We start from the raw sequence: 19,579 nt of genomic DNA, 5'->3' as shown, positions 1-19,579 counted from the left end.
TCAAGTCCTACCATCCTTGTCCACTCTGATTCCAATTGTTATGGGGTCTATTACTCGTGTCGGTATTTTCTGGGTTTATGTAAATAGCCAAATAAAACACTTTTACTCGCCTCACCTAAGTCACATTGGTCGAACTATTTTTTCTTGATAATATTCGCCGATGTAAAGTAGACGTGTGGTAGAACATCACTCATTTCTCGCCCAATTCACCTTGCACCGTTCCACCTATAATGCGTTCTGTTCCACCGAAACGTGATTGCTAAGTAACGGTTGCGGATGCCCTAAGCATATCGTATCATTTTTTATGTACATTTCCAATCAACTTTTTTTGCCCCAAAATAGAGCAATGTGACAGTGGAAGTTAAAAACGGTTCGCCCCAAAATCAACCACTTGAAGACTATCTCGAATTGCTCAATCTACAGATTCTACACTTCCCTTTCACTACATCCAATCTATACATACACACAGGCTGTATCTATCACCTCCAACACTAATCTATCCCTCCCAATTTATATCGAATAATTAATGCTTAGCTGGTCGATTGAAGAGGGTTTAGGGTTTTTGTGAATTGTCCGGCAATGGTGGAGAGAAGGAAGAGGAAGCCCCTTGTGCTCTCTTCAACTAAAGCCCTCGTCGATTCTTTGCTCAATTCTCACAGAACAGCAGAAGATGGCGCCGGAATTGACGAGACTGACCCTTCCCGCACGCTGCAGCTCACGGCTGGGATTCTCAGAGTTTCCGATGACTCAGCTCTTAATTCAGTTGATGCCTCTGTTTCGATTGGGTTGTCCACTGCTGTTCTCAAACAATTGTCAATTACGTCAGGATCGCTGGTATTTTTTCTTCCAATCAATGTTCATTGATTTTGGTTTTGTGCTTTCTATGATTTAAGTTCGAAATTACATTGAAATGTTCTTTCTCTCTGCACTATTGGTTCATTTGAGGGGTGCACTCACTTGTAGAATGCAGAGACTTTTAAGCTAGGGCTACGGCTAAAAATCGGCACTTCTCTATTGTAGAAGGAAATTTTGATTGGTAAGTGGATATATGAAATGCCAGTTGCCTTGTTTTCATTGTAGGTACTCATCAACAACGTCGATGCTAATGTAAGTAGAATTGGACAAGCAGTGGTCCTAGACCCACCAAATCCAGATGATGGTTCCTCAGAACACGGATCAGTTATCTCGCATGCTCCTAGGACGATGCTGATATTTCCTTCATACGCTTATCCTCAAACTCAGTCCGAGAGTTTGGATCATCAAGTGGCTTATGTGTCACCCATTCTTGCATTTAACCTCAATTTGCATCAGTCTTGCTTGAAAAATATTGTGCAGCAAGGGGGAGAGAAGCTGTCATCGTTGTTTGTAGTGAAACCAAATGATGAAATAAATGAGAAAGAAAATGAGCCAAATTCTGTCCGTATAGGGCTAGAATCTTGGGCTAAGATGCCTATATATGCCTCACATTTGAGGGCGTCCTTTGTGAAGATACCAGAATGCGGAACCCTTGAACGTCTTAAAACTTGGTCATCTGAAGAAGCAAAAGATCGCCAAAGCTTGATAGATTTGGCATTGAATGATTACTTTTCTGTTGATAGATATCTTGCCCGGGGTGATCTTTTCAGTGTATGCATAGATTGGAACTGCAAATCTGAGTTGTGTATCCCTTGCAACCAAAAGATGCCGAATCCTGGTGAACATACAATATACTTCAAGGTCAAAACTTTAATTCTGTGTATGTCTATTTGTCTCGTGAGTGCTTGAGGAATTGTAGCACAGCCACCTGCTTGCTTTCAGGTCGCAGCTATGGAACCATCAGAGGAACCTGTTTTAAGGGTCAATCGCCATCAAACTGCTCTTGTTCTTGGAGGAGGGGTTCCGTCTGCCATCCCTCCAGATTCTTTGATTCCACAGCCGAAACGTGTCTATCACTTGCAAGACGATGCAGTGCTGTCTCTAGCCTCCATACTTGCACCAACCTTATTCCCATCAGATTTGTCATCAAAATTCAGGGTCTCCATCCTTTTACATGGTGTTGCAGGTCTGTTATAAACTCCTAGATTGGGTTCCTTGAAAAATGTCAAGTTACTTATTAAGTGTCCAAGACTCTATGATAGTTGTGCAGCTCTCTAATTACGTAGTGTATTTGTGATGATAAATTTTATCCCATCTTTTATGGAAATTAATAATAGGCAATGACATTCTTTCTTTAGGAGAAATTTTCTGAATTTACTGATTCCAAATTGAATTTTTAGGTTCTGGAAAGAGGACTGTGATAAGATATGTTGCTCATCGATTGGGTTTGCATGTAGTGGAATATAGTTGTCATGATTTCATGCCATCTTCAGAAAAGAAAGCATCCATTGCTCTAGCTGAAGCTTTCAGTGCCGCTCGAAGGTACCTGATACAACTATGATAACGTTGAGCAGTGAGAATCATTGATTCAGCTCTAAAAGATCGCAAGACATAAAATTCCACTTAGTTATTTTTGTCATTGTCATTTTATTTTTGATTCATAAACAGGTCTCTTATATTTAATATGCTTGCACTGCTCTAGATATAGTCCAGCAATCCTTCTGCTCCGTCATTTTGAGATTTTCCGCAATTTAGCTGCTCAAGAGGGGTCGTCCCATGAGCATGTTGGAGTTAACTCAGAAGTTGCATCTACCATTAAGCAATTCACTGAGCCAATTACTGAAGATAAAAATGGTTATTTTGACAACAACACAGATGCCGATTCTGTAAGTTTACGAGAGTTGATATAGATACTTGATTATTATCTCTGCTGCTACAGTATTCTCAGTCAGTATTCCAGGATAGTTTCTATAAGTTTCTTTCATTTCCGTTCTTCCTTTCTAGTCCCTGTAAATAGGGTATGGCGAAATATAGAGCAAAATAATCTTTCATTTCATGGGATACACTATTGAGAGTCAAGGTTGCAATAGGAAGTCACAAGGTTACTGCATGTTTAAGTAATGATATGTTATCATTTCCTTTCACTTTGTAGCCGTTAAAAGTTACTCCTACAATAAACCAGCACCCTGTACTACTAGTTGCAACTGTCGACAACTCTGAAGGTCTTCCTCCAATTATCCGGCGCTGTTTTAGTCATGAAATAAAAATGGGTAGCCTCAGTGAAGAACAAAGATCGCAATTGCTGTCCCAGTCATTTCAGCACATCTCTGACCTGCTTCCCGATGTATGTTATCACTTTCATCCCTTCTTTATTTTGCATCTACATCCTGTAAAAGTTGGGCGTTGTCCAATTTGATGGTTAGTGATGCTGCACTAAATCATTTCAAAATAAAGGATATCTCTGAAAAGCAGGCTCAGAAGTAAAAATAGTGTATTCTCTAGCATTTATCTAGATAAGATTTTGGCATTCACAGAAAGTAAAAAAAAACAGCATTGCTGATTTATTTGATTAATTGTGACAACCTTTTCCATGAGTATTGAACTGATAATCTCTCATTTCAGACTTCTGTACAAGATCTTGTAAAGGATCTAGTTGGACAAACATCAGGTTTCATGCCCCGAGATTTGCGTGCTTTAATTGCTGATGCTGGAGCAAATATAATATCCAAGAAGCTGGAGCCTGAAAACTCAGTGCCTGGTTCATCGGAGTCCCCATCGGTTGAAGATAGTAAAAAAATTAGTAATGCACCCCAGGATCTTAGCAAAGAAAATATATTCAAAGCATTGGAACGATCAAAGAAAAGAAATGCATCAGCTCTTGGTACTCCAAAGGTAAAATATGTGAATTTGTGCTGTTTCTCTGCGAAATTAAGATTAGACATCTCAATGAATTTGTTCTCATTCCATGCTGTAGTGCTGTACACTTTGCACATAGAGCCTAAACAGATCTGTTACTGTATTAGAAAATTAACGTAATTAAAAGATAAACATTAGTGATCCAGTAGAAGCATTGTTTCCTTCTGCTATATTTGGAAATCCTACTTATGCATAATGCCGCTCGTACTCTAGGTACCTAGATAAGTATTAGTACTCTTACTCTATCAGAGGCATTGGTTCCTTTATATGCGCACCATCTTTCTACTGTAGGTACCTAACGTCAAATGGGAAGATGTCGGTGGCCTTGAGGATGTCAAAAAGTCAATCCTGGACACTGTCCAGGTAAACCTTCTTATAAGTTGATGAAAAGGTCTACATAATAATGCTAGATTCCCGAACCTGTTGGCTTCTTATAATTTTCATTGATAACTTCACTATACTTGATCTTCTATAAATTGATATTATTCTTCTGTATGTGATCTGCAGCTTCCTCTATTGCATAAGGATTTATTTTCATCTGGATTGCGTAAACGATCAGGAGTTCTTCTTTATGGTCCGCCAGGGACTGGAAAAGTAAGTTCGTAGTGCTGAATATTATTCCAAACTTTTGTCCAGTGCAACTGACTTTAGCCAACCACTTAAAACCTCAGACATTATTGGCAAAAGCTGTCGCTACAGAATGCTCCTTGAACTTTCTGAGCGTAAAAGGGCCTGAACTTATCAACATGTACATCGGAGAGTCAGAGAAAAACGTGAGGGACATTTTTCAGAAGGTAAAAGGCTTTATTGCTTTCTTTGGTGACAATTTAAAAGAAACTACTACAAAATATTGGGCAACATTTGATCTATTCTGAGTGGCATCGTTTCAGGCCAGAGCGGCACGCCCATGTGTTATATTTTTTGATGAGCTTGATTCACTTGCCCCAGCTCGAGGTGCTTCTGGAGATTCTGGTGGTGTGATGGACAGAGTGGTTTCTCAGGTAAAGTGTTGGTGTCTGTTTCTACTATATTCGGAGTTTTTGCAACTCAGTTGAGTTTCTTCGCCCTCACAACTGCCCACCCATACGACTGATGTTTTCATATATGCATCCCAGGATGTTCACGATAATGGTAAATGCCCATGTCTAATGTGATTTTTTTTTCTAGATGCTTGCAGAAATTGATGGACTGAATGATTCTACACAGGTAGAATTCTTGGCCATATAATTCTAAGCTTCTTAACTGTTTCGCCCTCATCTTTTCTCACTTAACTCATGTGCTGTGTAATAGGACTTGTTTATAATCGGGGCTAGTAATAGACCTGATCTTATCGATGCAGCGCTTCTGAGGCCAGGGAGATTTGACAAGCTCCTCTATGTTGGTGTTAATTCTGAAGCATCTTATAGGGAGAGGTTCTGTTTTCTAACTCTTCATTTCACATTCCAAAAATATATGTAAACTATACTCCTTCCGTCCTACAAAAGTATGCTCAATTTTCCATTTTTGGTTTCTCTATTCACAGGGTACTTAAAGCACTTACTCGAAAGGTTAAACTGCACGAAGACGTATCACTATATGAGATAGCGCTGAAATGCCCTCCGAATTTCACTGGGGCTGATATGTATGCCCTCTGCGCAGATGCTTGGTTTCATGCTGCAAAACGGAAGGTAGTCGGACTGTTTGTACCCGGTGTTCTCGGTTACTTTTGCTTCACTGGATGACTTCTTTAACGTCATGTTTTTACTTTTCTGCCTTTCATTATTGTGCTATAGGTATCAGTTGAAGATTCGGACTCGTCCCCACCTGATCAACCTGAGGCTGTTGTCGTGGAATATGAAGATTTTATTGAGGTATATGATTCTTTTACATGTGAATAGGAATAAGCAGAGCTTCAAAGTAACACCAGTACTAATTAAAAATCAGTTGGATTTGTTGTAAATCTTGATGTATTGCAACCCCTTTTTTTGTGAAGGTGTTGAGAGAGTTATCGCCTTCACTATCAATGGCTGAGCTGAAGAAATACGAGATGCTCCGTGATCAGTTTCAAGGCCCATCCAAATAAATCATAAAACCGTGTCACATTGTATAATAGACACAATTTTCTAATCAATATATACAAGCTTGTGATTTAATTAGCATTATCTTTTTCTAAGTTGGGTATTTAATTTGAAGAATATGATCTTAAATCAATTCGCAAATCTTCCATTCAAAAAGTCACAACACATTTTCAACATGAAACAACCCACATGTGAACATCTCTAACCTCAAATTTGCAAGTAACACAATCATGAAATACGAGTTTCACTAAATCCAATATAGATTCACATACTGGAAAGTTACAGACGCAAACCACACAAAAGTTACAGACGCAAACCACTGCAATTAGGAGGAATCAAAGAAAGGACATCGTAATTGTTTTGGACTTTCCATTGCAGCAAAAATACAAGGAGTTTAGATACAATAATTTGACGGGGAGGCCTTGGCGACCCCCACACTACCCGACATCATGTGAGGGGGTTCAATCATGGTACGCAGTAGCCCGTTAAGGGGGAGGCCTTAACCCACTGACTGCCAGAAGCTCATCTCCCAAGGCCTCACACTTGTGCCTGAGAGATGGAAGCAACTACACGACAGCAGTGAGATTCGAACCCAAGCTCATTGCAGCAAGATTTGCCCCTCCGTTGCCAACTGCGCTACGCCCATGCGGGCATGTTTTGGACTTTCCATGTATATACACTAGGGGGTGCGTTATAATGCTAACTCACCCTTAAATTGCTAAGTACTGATAGATATATTACATATTTAAATCAAGATTATTCAGCCTCGAGTTTAAATACAATGAAAAAAAATGTCAATTAGAGTATTAATCTCATTTAACAACAAATTAGTTATAACTCACTTTTATAAAATATCTCAAAACTTTAAATTCATATAACTATCTCAGTTTAAATTATTTTTTCACACAACATATATATATCAAATTAAAGGTGACTTCATAACGAGATCTTAATTGCATATGTTCTGATGTCAAATTTTGAATATTTTTTTATATTAATTTTGGTGTTTTCGACAAGCATTAATATCAATATAATTGTCATAATATGTTAACATAGTATGTGTATAATGTCAATATCAAATTGTATTGACATATTCAAGGTAATGTGTTTATATGTTTAACATAAAGTGTTTGCAAATGCTTAGAAAGATAAGAAACTTTATTTTCTAAGGAATATTCAAGCACAAAGCAACAAGCGTAGCTAACCCTATCAAACCAAAAAAGAATGGGATTCGATTCTCTTTCTTTTGGATACCAATCCAAAAGTAACTAATAACTTGCGTCTCCAACCATATTTCACATGCATAATAAAAGTGGGGTAGAAAAAGTTAGTGAAATGTAGCTCCTACTTTTATATGGAGTATTAGTTTTATAATAAAACGTGAGTGATAATAAGTTAGTAGAGTGTATGATCAAAAATAGTAAAAATAAAATGAGATATTTATTGAGAAAGTCTAAATAAGAAAATACGATACATTTTGTAGGAGCTGGATGAACTATCTATCACATCAAACTATACCTAATTATATTCTGTCACAACCTTAAATAAAATTGATATTTTATAAATCAATGAACTTATATAGCATTGTGCTTGTTTTCTTAGTTAGAGAATCATAATACTGTCAGATCGGGAGGTGGAGACCCTTAGGATTGGAGTTTCAAACTTTATGTAAGAGAGAATAACAATACCAGGAGCCCACGGTGTATAAACACAAATATGTTTTTTTACTCTTCCCATGAAAAAACATTTGAATTTGGGAGTGGACGACGTGTGGATATAATCAATAATTCAAAGTTTTAATAAAATGAAATATAAAACAATTAAAACGACTATATAAATATGGATAGTCTCAAAACGCTAAACTTTATTTATGCACTTTACTTCTCTAAAATCGAATCCCGATTACAACAAAACAACTAACGATTAAAAGGCTGAGCCACCGCTCAACGCCACCCTCCGCCACCGTGAACCGCCGCTTCACGCCCCAATTTAATCTGATTATCGCAATCAATCCAACTCCACGGCCATTCGCACTTGCTCACAATCCTCCGCGAACGCGTCTAACACCATTCACACCCCTCAGACTCAATCCCTAATTTATTCTACACTTCCCTCCCCACCAAAATTGGTGTCTATGGAGCCTGGTATTGGCAGAGCTGACGGCGCCAGTTATGAGGAATCCGGAAATCGTTTTGATCTCGACAACTCCAGTATTCAGCATTGTGAGACCGGGAAAATCGGCGCAGAAGCTGTTGATGTTGCTGGGGGTGGAGACGGAAGCAGGAACGGCGTCGATTCATCTTGTGCTGGAGGAGAAAAGCCAAAGCTGGGGAACGAGAGCGCGGTAGGTGTAGTGGCGGGAAATAGGAATGTTAAGAAGAAGATAGTGAAAAAGACTGTGATAGTTAAAAGGGTGATAATGAAGAGGGTGCCAAAGAGGGTTTTGATTAATCGTACGGAAGAGGGCAGCAATTTGAGTGAGGTAAGAAGCAATGTTGCGGGTCTTGCTAGTGACGTGATTGAAAATTCTAACGTTGTTGATGGGTCTAAAAGCTTGAACCCTGTGAATTGTGTAGATACAGATGATATAAAAGGTAATGAAGCTGTAGGTGAAGCAGAGAGAAACAATTTGACAATGTCTTCTTGTGATTTAGAAACTGATAAGGCCAAATTTAGCCTTGGGACAATTAGTGAGAGAAAGGATACTATGACAGAGAATGAATTGAGAGCATGTATTGTGGAGAATCAGAGTACTGGTATTAAAACAACGGATATGGAGCTTCCCACGGGTCAAAGTGAACGTCCTATAGGAGAAGAATGTGGGATTTTGGATGCGAAGGAAAATGGAAGACGGAATATTGAAGCTGAAAGTTGCAGTGGTGAAGTGGAGAGTGATGAGGACTTGGAAGCTGCGGAGCGGAGGAAGAAGCGGAAAACAGAGATTTTCCTTGGTGGTCTGAGCAAGGCTACGAAGGAGGAAGACATTAGGGAAGTGTTTGAAGCTGTTGGATCAGTTGTGGAAGTAAGGATAGTGGTGAACCCTACATCAGGGAAGAATAGAGGCTTTGCCTTTGTGCAGTTTGCTACAGCTGCTGATGCTAAAAAGGCATTAGCAAAATACGCTGAAGTTGAGGTAACTTGTATTCTGGTTCTGGTTACATATTGCATTGTATGTAGCCTAGAATGTTGGCGTATATACAGTACAGATGTCCATTTTATAATGGTGACTTGCTAGTTGTTGGGTTAAATTTGCTTTACGTGTATAGAAGCTAATGAGGCAAGACTTATGTTGTCATCTAAAGAGCCTTGAACTACAAAGCATGGCTCATTCTTTTGGTATTGGTTTAAGTTTTCTTTACGTGTATAGAAGCTAATGAGGCAAGACTTATGATGTCCTCTAAAGAACCTTGAACTACAAAGCATGGCTCATTCTTTTAGTATGACAGTGGTATTTTTATAATCATATATCTCTGTCTGTATATTGTACTTATACCCTTATCTGCCTATAAATGGTCATATATTCCTTCTTTTAATGTAATTATATGATCATCTGCACATGTTGCTACTTTGTCCTTGCAGCTATTCCTTTGTCATGCTTTATTTTCTGCCTCCTACGAAATTATTCCTTTTTGCCCTGATATGAGCTATTGCTGTTCTAATTTCTTGTATTTTTGTTACTCAACTTTAGATATGTGGGAAGCTCTGCAATACAGCTCCAGTCCAGGGAAGTGATACAATATTTATTGGTAATATAGACAGAAATTGGAAGAGTGGAGATGTGAGCTTTTTTATGCTTTGTCTTGTTCAACATCATTAATATCTATGATGTAACTAAAGGGTACTCTTTCTGCAGTTGGTTGAGTTGCTAGAGAAAGCTGGCGTTGAGAAAATAGATACAGTCACTATTAAGGCTCATCCAACTAACAAAGAGAGAAATCGTGGTTTTGCCTATGTTGAGCTTCAAACAAGTAAATATGCTCAAATTGCTTTTAAGAAACTGCAAGAGAAAGATGCTTTTGGGAAAAACCAGAATGTAAATGTTTCATGGGCACAACCCATAAATGATCCACCCGAAGAAAAAAATTCACAGGTCAGTGTTGCCCTTGCAAAAGAACTTCCTTCATTTTTGAAGAAAAGATATTTCTTTCATTAAATATACAACCTGTGATGATGCTCTGACATGCATAGAGGCTGTCATTAGAGAGAAGATTAGGAGATGACTGCTCCAAGGTTCCCTATTCTCTGGATGGTCCTGTCGTAGTCTAGACTCGAAGGGTGCATTTTTTTTTAGTATAAGGAAAATTAGGGATATGAAAATTCTCTCCCTTTTAAAACTCTCATTTATTTTCCATCCTTATCTATAAGAAAGAATTTCACCCTTTCTTATTCATCATTATCACAACAATCTTATGATAATATTATCCCTTGCCGGGGTGAAAAGGAGGAATAAGAAATGGCTAAATCCTTTTTTATGGATAAAGATGGAAAAGAAAGGAGGGATTTAAACGGAGAGAATTTTCTTATCCCTAATTTTCCTTGTGCCTCAAAGCAAACACACCCAAAACGTAGACTACTTATTTTTGGGAATTTATTTCAAATATTTATTATGATAGGTTAAGATGACTGCATCCCTTGCAAAAACAATTCCAAAGTGGAAGCAAATGTCACAAACCTCCAATCTGACTAGCGTGCAACACCTTGAAGCAAAAGAGAATGCATCACGGAGTAAGTACTAGAATCCTTTTTATTCTTGATGGATTGTATTAATTGCTGAAAACTAATTGACTCTAAAAGTTTAAGAATTTAGATGCTACCTGGTTAAGATTGATGTGTATAAAAAAATCGCAGGGAGGAAATTCGGTTGCTTTCATGAGTGCCTTTGATGGCAGCATCTTAGAATTTTGGATTTCACTTTCGCGTTGTATATTCTTGACCGCAGTACGGGCTTATAAGTTAAGCATATATTTATAAATAATCCACTTACAAAGAAATTAGAGTTCGGCTACGCTAAGTAATGGTTGAACATTCTACCAAAACAATTTAGACTTTATCAGAAGATGTGTTTAGATCTTTTAGGTTATTTGGATTGAAAATTTGATGATGGATTTAATCCATTCATTTTAGGGAATACAGTAGTAGTTGTTTGGATTGGAAAATCCATTTATTGATGGATTTTATCCATATAAGCAAATACATTAGTGATTGTTTGGATTAGAATGCACTTGAAATCATCACTCTCATCGATGTGTAAAGGTTCAAAGTTGTAACTGTTTGTTGCTTTGTAAGATAAACAGAAAATATTACTTTGTGTAATAGATACTTCTGATGTGTATTTCTTAAATCTGCTTTTGTGAATTTCGGTTTCCAGCATCCAAAAAGCCGCATACACTTAGAAACAAGGGCAAAGCTGCCAGCAGTGGTTATGATCATGTAAAGGTTGTTAACAGAACTTCTACTACTGAAGAACTTGTACAATTATTGAGGCAGCAAGCATCAACTCAGAATAATCCTCCCCATTCAGGTTCAGGTACACAAGTTTTGCATGTTTTTTCCCCATTGATCATTTGTAGGGAATTAGGATTCTTGTGTTGTGAGATCAATTGTCTTGAAAGTTCTATTTCTTTGTTTCTCTTTGAAGTCAATATTTTACATCCTTTTTGTTTTTTTCCACCAAAGTTACTTTGATTGATACTCTCCGTGAATCTACATTTATTTTTTACCTAACCACTAGGGTCTGACATGAATAGGATGGTCCTCAAGTAAGTTGTTCAAGTAGGTTCAGGACATACATATCATCTGAATCATGTTGACTGTACTTCGCTAGCAGAATTTACATGTTAAAATTTTGTAAAATCCTTGCCTGGAGAAACAATTCTGTTGCATTCAATACGTCTATGATATTTCTGTACAGGTGCAGTTATGTCAGACCATTGTTTCCTCTTACCTGGGAGCAAGCGGCCATTTTCACAAATGGTAAGTTATTATAAGTCTTCAGTATACACTCTCCTATTTGTCCATATGTTCTTTTTTCTTTTCCATTTGATAGACTTATTGCTGTTCATCCAGACAGCAAAGCTTACTGTTCAGTTATTGTATTCAGGGCCATGATCCTCTCTCTGTGGAGCACCAAGGATTGTCACAAGTGCATGCAGAAAGCTTGTATCGAATTTCTGGCCCAAGGTCTTCTAGATGCTGAGGCAGAAGTCCTCCATGCTACATATCAAATGTTGGATGTTTTTCTTTTTGAGATAATTGTTTGTTAGTCCATTGATACCTACTCTTATTCTCTGATTCCAGCTCATTATCTCATGGCGTTGGTCTATTACGGTCCCCTTATCATCATCAGTCAGGACCAGGGTTCCCATCTGGTCAGTGAATCTTTGATTTGTATTCTTATGTCTTAACTTGTACGTACTCCCCTTAAATTAACAGTATTTGTTATCTTGTCTCTCAGAATCAATCAATGGGAGAGGTTATCCTAGATATTTTCAGGTACTCTAGCCATTCTCTTATCCCACTTTGTTACAGTTTTCCCATATCGAGTCTCTCGTGCTTGGTGGTGCTAAGGGACACAAACTGATACCAAGAGAGGCTTTCCAAGCCCGATTTCTTTCCTTTTTCTTCTGTTTAGTAATATAGTAGTAACATTATTAATGAATATAGAGTAATATCTTTAAAAAACAAAAATAAATGATACTGTTTGAAGTAAGATGATTGTTAAAAAAGTTTTACTTTCAAAATATCCTTAACGAGAACAAGGAAGTATCGTATTTGTTATAAGTTACTTCAAAATTTGACGGAAAAAATAGAAGTGATAGCATCAGAGGTATTGCGATAAATTATGGATTAATGGGAACCAAGGATTTCAATATTAGTCCTTGTGTCAATTTCTGATGATATTAGTTATTGTGTGTTGTGTGGATTTCCATTTTCTAAATTTATGTTGTATGTGGTGTGCCGTACCCAATTCCATTTCAATATTAGTTTGTTAATTATTGTTCAATTTTTAGCACAATTTATTTATTTATTTTTTGTAGTAGCATACTAAAAAATTATGAATTCCTATTAATAAAATTCAAGCTTATTGAAGTTAAATATTACAAATAGTAAATGTATAGAAAAATAGACAGTGGGTTTTATGATTAGGTTTAGGAAGTATTGTTGGGTTGCAACAGTCATTGATGATAAAAACATATTCTCCACAATGCTTTTATTGAGCCGAAGCTGATATTCCCTGAGAAAAGTACTTGACCGGGGGAGCTTGGCGAGGTTCATTCAAAATGATTAGTTTTTTGAAAAAAAGGAGGAATTTTGCGTCGTCTGTTTTGGATATTTACAGATTGCTGGCATGGCTTTAGCATTATCTGAACCTCATTATTGGCAGTGAACTGATGCGTTGAGATGTTGGGATACATCCTGATTTCTTCTCTTTTTGCAGGCCAGAGATCGAGCTTCTTACTACGAACATACTAATCCTTATCGCAGATGTGAGTCGATGTTTATGTTGGCTCCACCTCTTGCATATTATCAGTGTTTTCCTTTTGATCAATGCAAATTAGCTCATGACATTTGTTCCCATTATCATGTAGCCTATTATTTTCATTCATGTATACTTGAATTTAATACAGTAATCTTGATTTTTTGGCTTTCATTTTCTTATCTGGTTTGATCTATTTGGTGATTTGAGATTAGCTGCTGCTCATTTTTGCTCATAAAGTGTATTTTTCTTTGTTCAGGTTGAGAATTCATCACTGGAGCTGGGCTTGATTGGGGAACTGATGTATATTCAAATGTAAAATTTTATGACTGATGATAGCTGCTCCAGTTTGATGTTAAGTATATTTGTTTTTGCTGTTTTGAAATTAAATTGAGTATGATATTCAATTTGAAATTCATAACAGAAAGTTCCCTCCAATTTTCTTAGGCCGTTAAGTTTTATTAGTATGGACATTTAATTTAAAAAAAGACAGATTGATACAAAAAAGTATTATTTGAGTCAAAAGATGATTAAACAAGTTAGCACTATCAAAATAAATGTTTATTTTCACAAAATCAAGGAAAATCTACTGAAACTATATTTTTAGTTAACAAATAGAAAATTTGATTGGTTTCCATGAAACTTCTTAGGGTTGACAATTTTTGATATGATACGAAAGTTCAATACTAACACGTATAAAATTAATGAATTTTGGTTAAGCCTTACTGAATTATATCTTATTGAATTTACCTGTTAGGAACTTGATAATTTTAGGTTAAGCTTCAGTTGGGTAGATTCAAGTAACCCATAAAAATAATATTATTATTTCAATTATTTTTTAAAAAGTTACTATAATTTTGTTTTAGTCTCTAGATTTCGTATAAATTGGGTTTTTATCATGCAAATTGGGCTTTTTCGTGTTAATTCATCTAAGAATGCAGCGAACCGATTTGTTCCGACGCAAAATTATGGCAAATAGATATAAATCATTTTTGTAAAAGTTGAATGTGAGATACAGTTATAAATTGATGACAAATTTTTAAAATTGATAATACTCAAATAGATCGAATTTTTAAATAAAGAAGGCGGGAAAGCCTAACTAACTCTCCAACTGCTGAAATAAGAGACGATTGTCATCTCTCTCTCTCTCACACACATTTCTAAGAGCAGCTGAATTCACATATCAATTTCTCTCTCTCTAAAACCACGTAGATGCAGGCCTATCACCACCACCCACCCTCACTCCGCCGCCACAATTCACATGTCAATTGCGCTGCCGCCGGCGATAAAGCAAGTGGTGTCGGAATCATGGGCGAATTTAACCCGACGGATGCGGAGATAATCCGTGAGTATCTGATGAAGAAGATCAACAATGAGGCGTTTCATACCGACATGATCAGTCCAGTTCACTTCTATGCTTTCACTCCAGATTATCTTTCTGGTAAATTTCTATTTTCTTCTTTTTATATGTATTATTTCTCGCTCATTTCGCCTCTTTCTTCAGACTGAGTGATTGTTGCTTTTCATGATTCGATTTTCAACAATTTGTTCGTATCGAAATCTTGTATATTTGAGTAATTTCAGATCTAAATTATCTTGAAATTATTATTACTACTATCATCAAAGTATATCTTGAACAAAAGTAGAAATGTATATATGAATATGATTATGCGATAGTTTTTAAACAAATTAGCAATGACTGTTTTACTTAACTTTAAATTGTAATCAACGAAGATTATGTGCTTGTTGTGAATCTGTTTCTAGGGATCTCTGTTTCCGAAACTGCACTAATTAGTTAGTACTAGTTTTTTTTATTTGTTCAATTTCTGCTCCTAAAGATATCATGCATAGTAGAAAAGTTATTGGGTCGTGCAGGCAGTTCGTCTACTTCACAGGGAAACGTCGAGATTCTGTCAGGACTGATTGGATGATGCGAGAATTCACAGCACCAGAGAATCGCGCGAGGGTCAGTATTTTCTTTTGTGGTTATAGATTTTTGCTTGAGGCGGTCGTTGTTTGTCGTGTTCATATCAAATGGAGATTGTCGTTGTTGTTGGGAAGACACGAACGATCCATTGTTAAGATGTTAAAATCTGATGTAGACATGTATTGATCCACATTGTTGTGTTGTGCAAGCAGATGAAAGATTGGGTTGTGTGTAAGATGTATAGGAACGAAATCCGGATATCAAGAAAAAGAAACCATGATGGAGAGGCGAACAACAACCCGGCCTACACTGAGGCGATACGACCAGTCGACGATAGCTCAACACCCAAATTTTGAATGTTTTAAGCTATGGAAGAATTTCAAAGTTGATTGTGTTTGTTTATCAAAATAACTCAATGAGATGGGAACTTATTCAGATAAGTTTTAGGTAAAACAGTCACATTGTCTTTATTTCCTAGTATCATATACACTAAGCTGTACAGTTGTTTGATAAGGGATTTGAGGTTGGATCAGTTTATTTTTAATACTATGATTCAATTTTGGTGGATTGTATAGTACAACTTTTATGCAAAATTTTGAGTCTTAAAAGATTTGTTTTGTTGTTTTAGTGAGACTCAGGTGTAACTCTTTTGGTGGGATTAGTTAAACTAAATTGAATAAATTTTACTAATAGAAAAGGCGGGAAAGGCCAAACTAACTCAAACTGTAGAAAGTGTGTTTATTTGAGCAGAGCTCTCTCTCTCTGAAAAATCACCCCCAAAACCCAGCCTCACTGCGCCACCACTTTCACATGCCAATTGCGGCGGCGACGGCGATAAAGCTAGTGGTGTTGGATCCATGGGCGACTTAGCTCCGGTTCGCGAATTTAAACCGGCGGATGAAGAGATAATTCTTGAGTATCTGATGAGGAAAATCAACAATGAGGCGTTTCACACCGACATGATCAATACAGTTCAATTCTATGCTTCCACTCCAGATAATATTTCTCGTAAATTTCTATTTTTATTTTTATTTCTTGCTCATTTCGTCTCTTTCTTCAGATTGGTTGATTATTGCTTTTCGTGATTCAATTTTCTGTTTTTTGTTCTAATCGAAATCGAGTAATTTCATGAAATTAGAACTTGTTTAACGGACTTTCATGTATTCATTATACTATTATCAATGTATATTTTGAAAAAAAGTAGATATGGATATGATCATGCGACAGTTTTTAAACAATACGGAGTATTTCATTAATTTTATGCAGCAATGACTGTTTTATTTAACTTTTCCTAGTTGTATTGATTGTAATCAACCAAGATTATGCGTTTCTTGTGAATCAGTGTAGTTGTTTGTTTGTTCTTTTATAGCTGAGTTTGGTAAAAGATCTCAACTACAAAGAATTTATAGCTGAAATATGGCATTGATGCAAAGTGGTAATGAAACCAATCCTCTAATAATTTTTCAGTAGAGTTTATAGTCGTTTCTTAGGTTTAGTAAGTATAGTTTTGTGTTGCTATGTTTGGTGCAGAAATGCATAGAGCAAGTGGAGACAGAGTGTGGTATTACTTCACACAGAGAAGGAGAAAGCATAGACGCGGCCATCAGGTGGACAGGACAGCAGGGGATGGATATTGGAAGGTTATTGGTGCTCTCAAACGTATCACGCATAACGGAGAGAGAATTGGGCTGCGCAGGCTGTTCGTCTACTCCACAGGGACATATCGAGATTCTGTTCAGACTGATTGGTTGATGCAAGAATTCACAGTGCCAGAAAACCGCGCAAGGGTAAGAATTTATCTTTTGTGGTTATCGTCTTGAGGCAGTTGTTCATTCAAATGGGGATTGTCAGAGTTGTTGTGAAGGCTAGAATTGTGAAGATGTTAAAATCTGATGTACTAACATCTATTGATCCACATTGTTGTGTTGTGTTGTGCAAGCAGATGGGTGATTGGGTTGGGTGTAAGATGTATAAGACAACCAGGCAAGGCGGCAGCTCTAGTTTGATTCGTGATGCAGTGAACGAAAGCAGGAGTTCAAGAAAAAGAAACCATGATGGAGAGGCGAACAACAACCCGACCTACGCTGAGGTTGAGCTAATGAAGAAGTACAAAATTGATGAAACATGAAGGGTTAATGTTTCTTTATCAGAACAGTCATTGAGATGGAAACTCATCACAATCTCTTATTATTAGTCTCTACTTGAATCTTGAATGTGCATGTTTTGGTTGTGATTGCAGGTGAAGGACAAGCAGTGAATCAGTTGTGTAGTGAAAGGCTTTCAATTGTTGTAGTGCTAATTCTTGCTCATAATGACATACTATTTGCTTTTCATTTTTTGTTTGTAAAGATTGATTGAGGTGTTTCACAGAACCCTTAAAACTCACATTAAAATTAGGATCATAATTCTAATAATCAGAGATTAGTGCTGTGTGGACAAAAACTCCAGTCACAATAGTATAATGTACTTGTATACTACTACTACTACCACTTTCTACCAATAGTTTTTAATTTCCATTTTTGTTTTCTAAAATTTTATTACAGTGGTAGTATAATGTATTGAATTGTATGCAACTTCCTCCTGCAAATAGTTTTATTTTCATTGATATCTTATATGTTATGGATCTAAATTGATATCTTGAAAAAGTTTAAGAACAAAAAAATGTCTCCTATTAAAATTAGTCTCATACTATCAATTAATCATGGACAAAAGAGAACAATTTTAGGTAGATTATAGTTTAAGTAAAGTTGGTATTTTGTATTGATTCTCCTAAGAGCATTCACAATAACGTCCATGAATTCGCCCTATAAACTCGCTCATTTTATTTCCCTTGTCACGTCAGCACATTATCTTCCAGCCCAAGCAAATGCAATAGCGCCCATAAATTTTTCCATATAAATCCGTCCATCCTTATTTCACCACCATTTTCATTTTTATATTTTTGTGTTCTCAAATAAAATAAAATTGCAAAATAACATAAATTTAAGAACATCCTCCCATCCTTATTTCACCACCATTTTCAATTTTTTTTATGATATTGAAATATCGAAAAAATACAACGAAAAACAAACTAAAAAAAGTATAAATAAGTTTCAACGCATACGTGATCAAATTTAAAGAGTGAAAATGTTTGTATTTAGAGTGTAAAAAGTGAGGGGAAAAAAATACTACAAATCGTGGAGATCGACAGTTTCATCGGTGGTAAGGCTGCAATAGGGCCGATCAAACCGCGGATCGCGTAAGGCAGATTGATCGACCCAATTGTGAATGCTCTAAGAATCTGGCAAGCTGATTCATCGTTCGAATATCGAATTATGTGAAGCGGGTGCATAAAAATAAGGCAGAATTGAGTGAATTTTAATAGAAAAGGCGGGAAAAGCCTAACTAACTTCAAACTGTGCAGAGCTCTCTCTCTCTAAGAGGAGCTGAGTTGCAAAGTACTGTATTCAAGTTCGACAAATCACCCCCAAAACCGAGCCTCACTGCGCCGCCACTTTCGCATGTCAATTGCGCCGGCGACGGCGATAAAGCGAGTGGTGTTGTGATGGGGTACGGACTAAACAAGCCCAACAGCAGTGACGGCCCATCAGCCCAAAGCCCAAGGAAGAGTATGAGTTCGGCATTACCAAAGAGTTCGGAGGAGTTCGGCATTACCAAAGAGTTCGGCCTCAGCCTACAGCTCGGTAAAAGCCAACCAATCAAGCTCTGCTCTCAGGTCGGCATCAAGCTCTACTCTCAGATCGGCAACCAAAGCAGTTCGGTCTCAGTATTCGACCGAACAAGGAGTTAGTGGACCCATGCAGGATTTCCACAACTTCCAATACACCCACTACCACGTGGCGTCAACTCAGGCCACGATCTTAGGCCGTGACCTACACGACCTCCACGACCTAGAGTGATGATGTAAGCCACGATCTTAGTTCAATGTATAAATAGAACTTAGATCTGATAGAAAAGGGTTAGAATCTCTCTAGAGAAATAATCATATAGCAAGTCTGTGTTGTAAGCTGTAATTCGCAGATCAAGCAATACAAACCTGCCCCCGTTTCTCCCCGTGGACGTAGATTTACCTCAGTAAATCGAACCACGTAAAATTCTCTGTGTCGTAATTTATTTTTACGAGCATTCATCATCATCGAAAATTCGCCGATTCATCACTGGCGCCGTCTGTGGGAAGCAGAGAACCAAATTTGTGATAAAGCGAATTTTTGACCATTTTTTCAACCCAAAAAATGCATACCAGATCGCAGAGTACCCGTATTCCTGCCCGTGAGAACCAGGAGGAAGCCAATCCATCCCATAGGTCTGGAAAACAGCCTAGGGATAAATCCACCACCAGTTCTCATG

General features: G+C 37.2%; 4 protein-coding genes across 10 annotated transcripts; all 4 read left to right on the top strand.

Moving 5' to 3' along the window:
• The first annotated feature begins 349 nt into the window (after positions 1 to 349).
• On the top strand, positions 350 to 5,906 carry LOC121785904 (peroxisome biogenesis protein 6-like). 5 transcript variants are annotated; one of them, XM_042184382.1, is made up of 16 exons: positions 351 to 834; positions 1,081 to 1,716; positions 1,798 to 2,041; positions 2,256 to 2,397; positions 2,558 to 2,741; positions 3,008 to 3,199; positions 3,478 to 3,747; positions 4,063 to 4,134; positions 4,279 to 4,365; positions 4,443 to 4,565; positions 4,662 to 4,772; positions 4,939 to 4,977; positions 5,062 to 5,183; positions 5,294 to 5,438; positions 5,544 to 5,621; positions 5,744 to 5,906. In XM_042184382.1, the coding sequence occupies exons 1-16, from the start codon at positions 580 to 582 to the stop codon at positions 5,831 to 5,833; spliced, it is 2,790 nt and encodes a 929-aa protein (XP_042040316.1). In that variant the 5' UTR covers positions 351 to 579; the 3' UTR covers positions 5,834 to 5,906. The 5 variants fall into 5 exon arrangements, 4 of the variants coding, with proteins under 4 accessions (XP_042040317.1, XP_042040319.1, XP_042040316.1 ...); XM_042184384.1 differs by having other exon boundaries at positions 693 to 834; positions 1,061 to 1,716; XM_042184383.1 differs by lacking the exon at positions 4,063 to 4,134 and having other exon boundaries at positions 350 to 834.
• Positions 5,907 to 7,701: 1,795 nt separating this feature from the next.
• LOC121785907 (heterogeneous nuclear ribonucleoprotein Q-like) lies at positions 7,702 to 13,732 on the top strand. 3 transcript variants are annotated; one of them, XM_042184389.1, is made up of 12 exons: positions 8,178 to 8,310; positions 8,405 to 8,961; positions 9,517 to 9,606; positions 9,682 to 9,918; positions 10,442 to 10,553; positions 11,197 to 11,355; positions 11,740 to 11,801; positions 11,929 to 12,008; positions 12,126 to 12,196; positions 12,283 to 12,320; positions 13,267 to 13,315; positions 13,565 to 13,732. In XM_042184389.1, the coding sequence occupies exons 2-12, from the start codon at positions 8,464 to 8,466 to the stop codon at positions 13,567 to 13,569; spliced, it is 1,401 nt and encodes a 466-aa protein (XP_042040323.1). In that variant the 5' UTR covers positions 8,178 to 8,310; positions 8,405 to 8,463; the 3' UTR covers positions 13,570 to 13,732. The 3 variants fall into 3 exon arrangements, 2 of the variants coding, with proteins under 2 accessions (XP_042040321.1, XP_042040323.1); XM_042184387.1 differs by having other exon boundaries at positions 7,702 to 8,961; XR_006047086.1 differs by lacking the exon at positions 13,565 to 13,732 and having other exon boundaries at positions 7,702 to 8,961; positions 11,929 to 12,054; positions 13,267 to 13,283.
• Positions 13,733 to 14,478: 746 nt separating this feature from the next.
• Positions 14,479 to 17,565, top strand: LOC121785911 (NAC domain-containing protein 72-like). The gene is made up of 6 exons (XM_042184393.1): positions 14,479 to 14,746; positions 15,181 to 15,271; positions 15,445 to 16,240; positions 16,763 to 17,019; positions 17,175 to 17,363; positions 17,472 to 17,565. Exons 3-5 carry the CDS (start codon positions 16,090 to 16,092, stop codon positions 17,358 to 17,360), a joined length of 594 nt encoding a protein of 197 aa, XP_042040327.1. The 5' UTR covers positions 14,479 to 14,746; positions 15,181 to 15,271; positions 15,445 to 16,089; the 3' UTR covers positions 17,361 to 17,363; positions 17,472 to 17,565.
• On the top strand, positions 14,518 to 15,588 carry LOC121786937 (NAC domain-containing protein 2-like). The gene is made up of 3 exons (XM_042185530.1): positions 14,518 to 14,746; positions 15,144 to 15,271; positions 15,445 to 15,588. Exons 1-3 carry the CDS (start codon positions 14,518 to 14,520, stop codon positions 15,586 to 15,588), a joined length of 501 nt encoding a protein of 166 aa, XP_042041464.1.
• Positions 17,566 to 19,579: the final 2,014 nt, after the last annotated feature.

The sequence above is a fragment of the Salvia splendens genome, chromosome 22 (genome assembly GCF_004379255.2).
Source record: "Salvia splendens isolate huo1 chromosome 22, SspV2, whole genome shotgun sequence".
NCBI lineage: Eukaryota > Viridiplantae > Streptophyta > Magnoliopsida > Lamiales > Lamiaceae > Salvia > Salvia splendens.
This window is presented reverse-complemented; position numbering and strand designations above follow the sequence as displayed.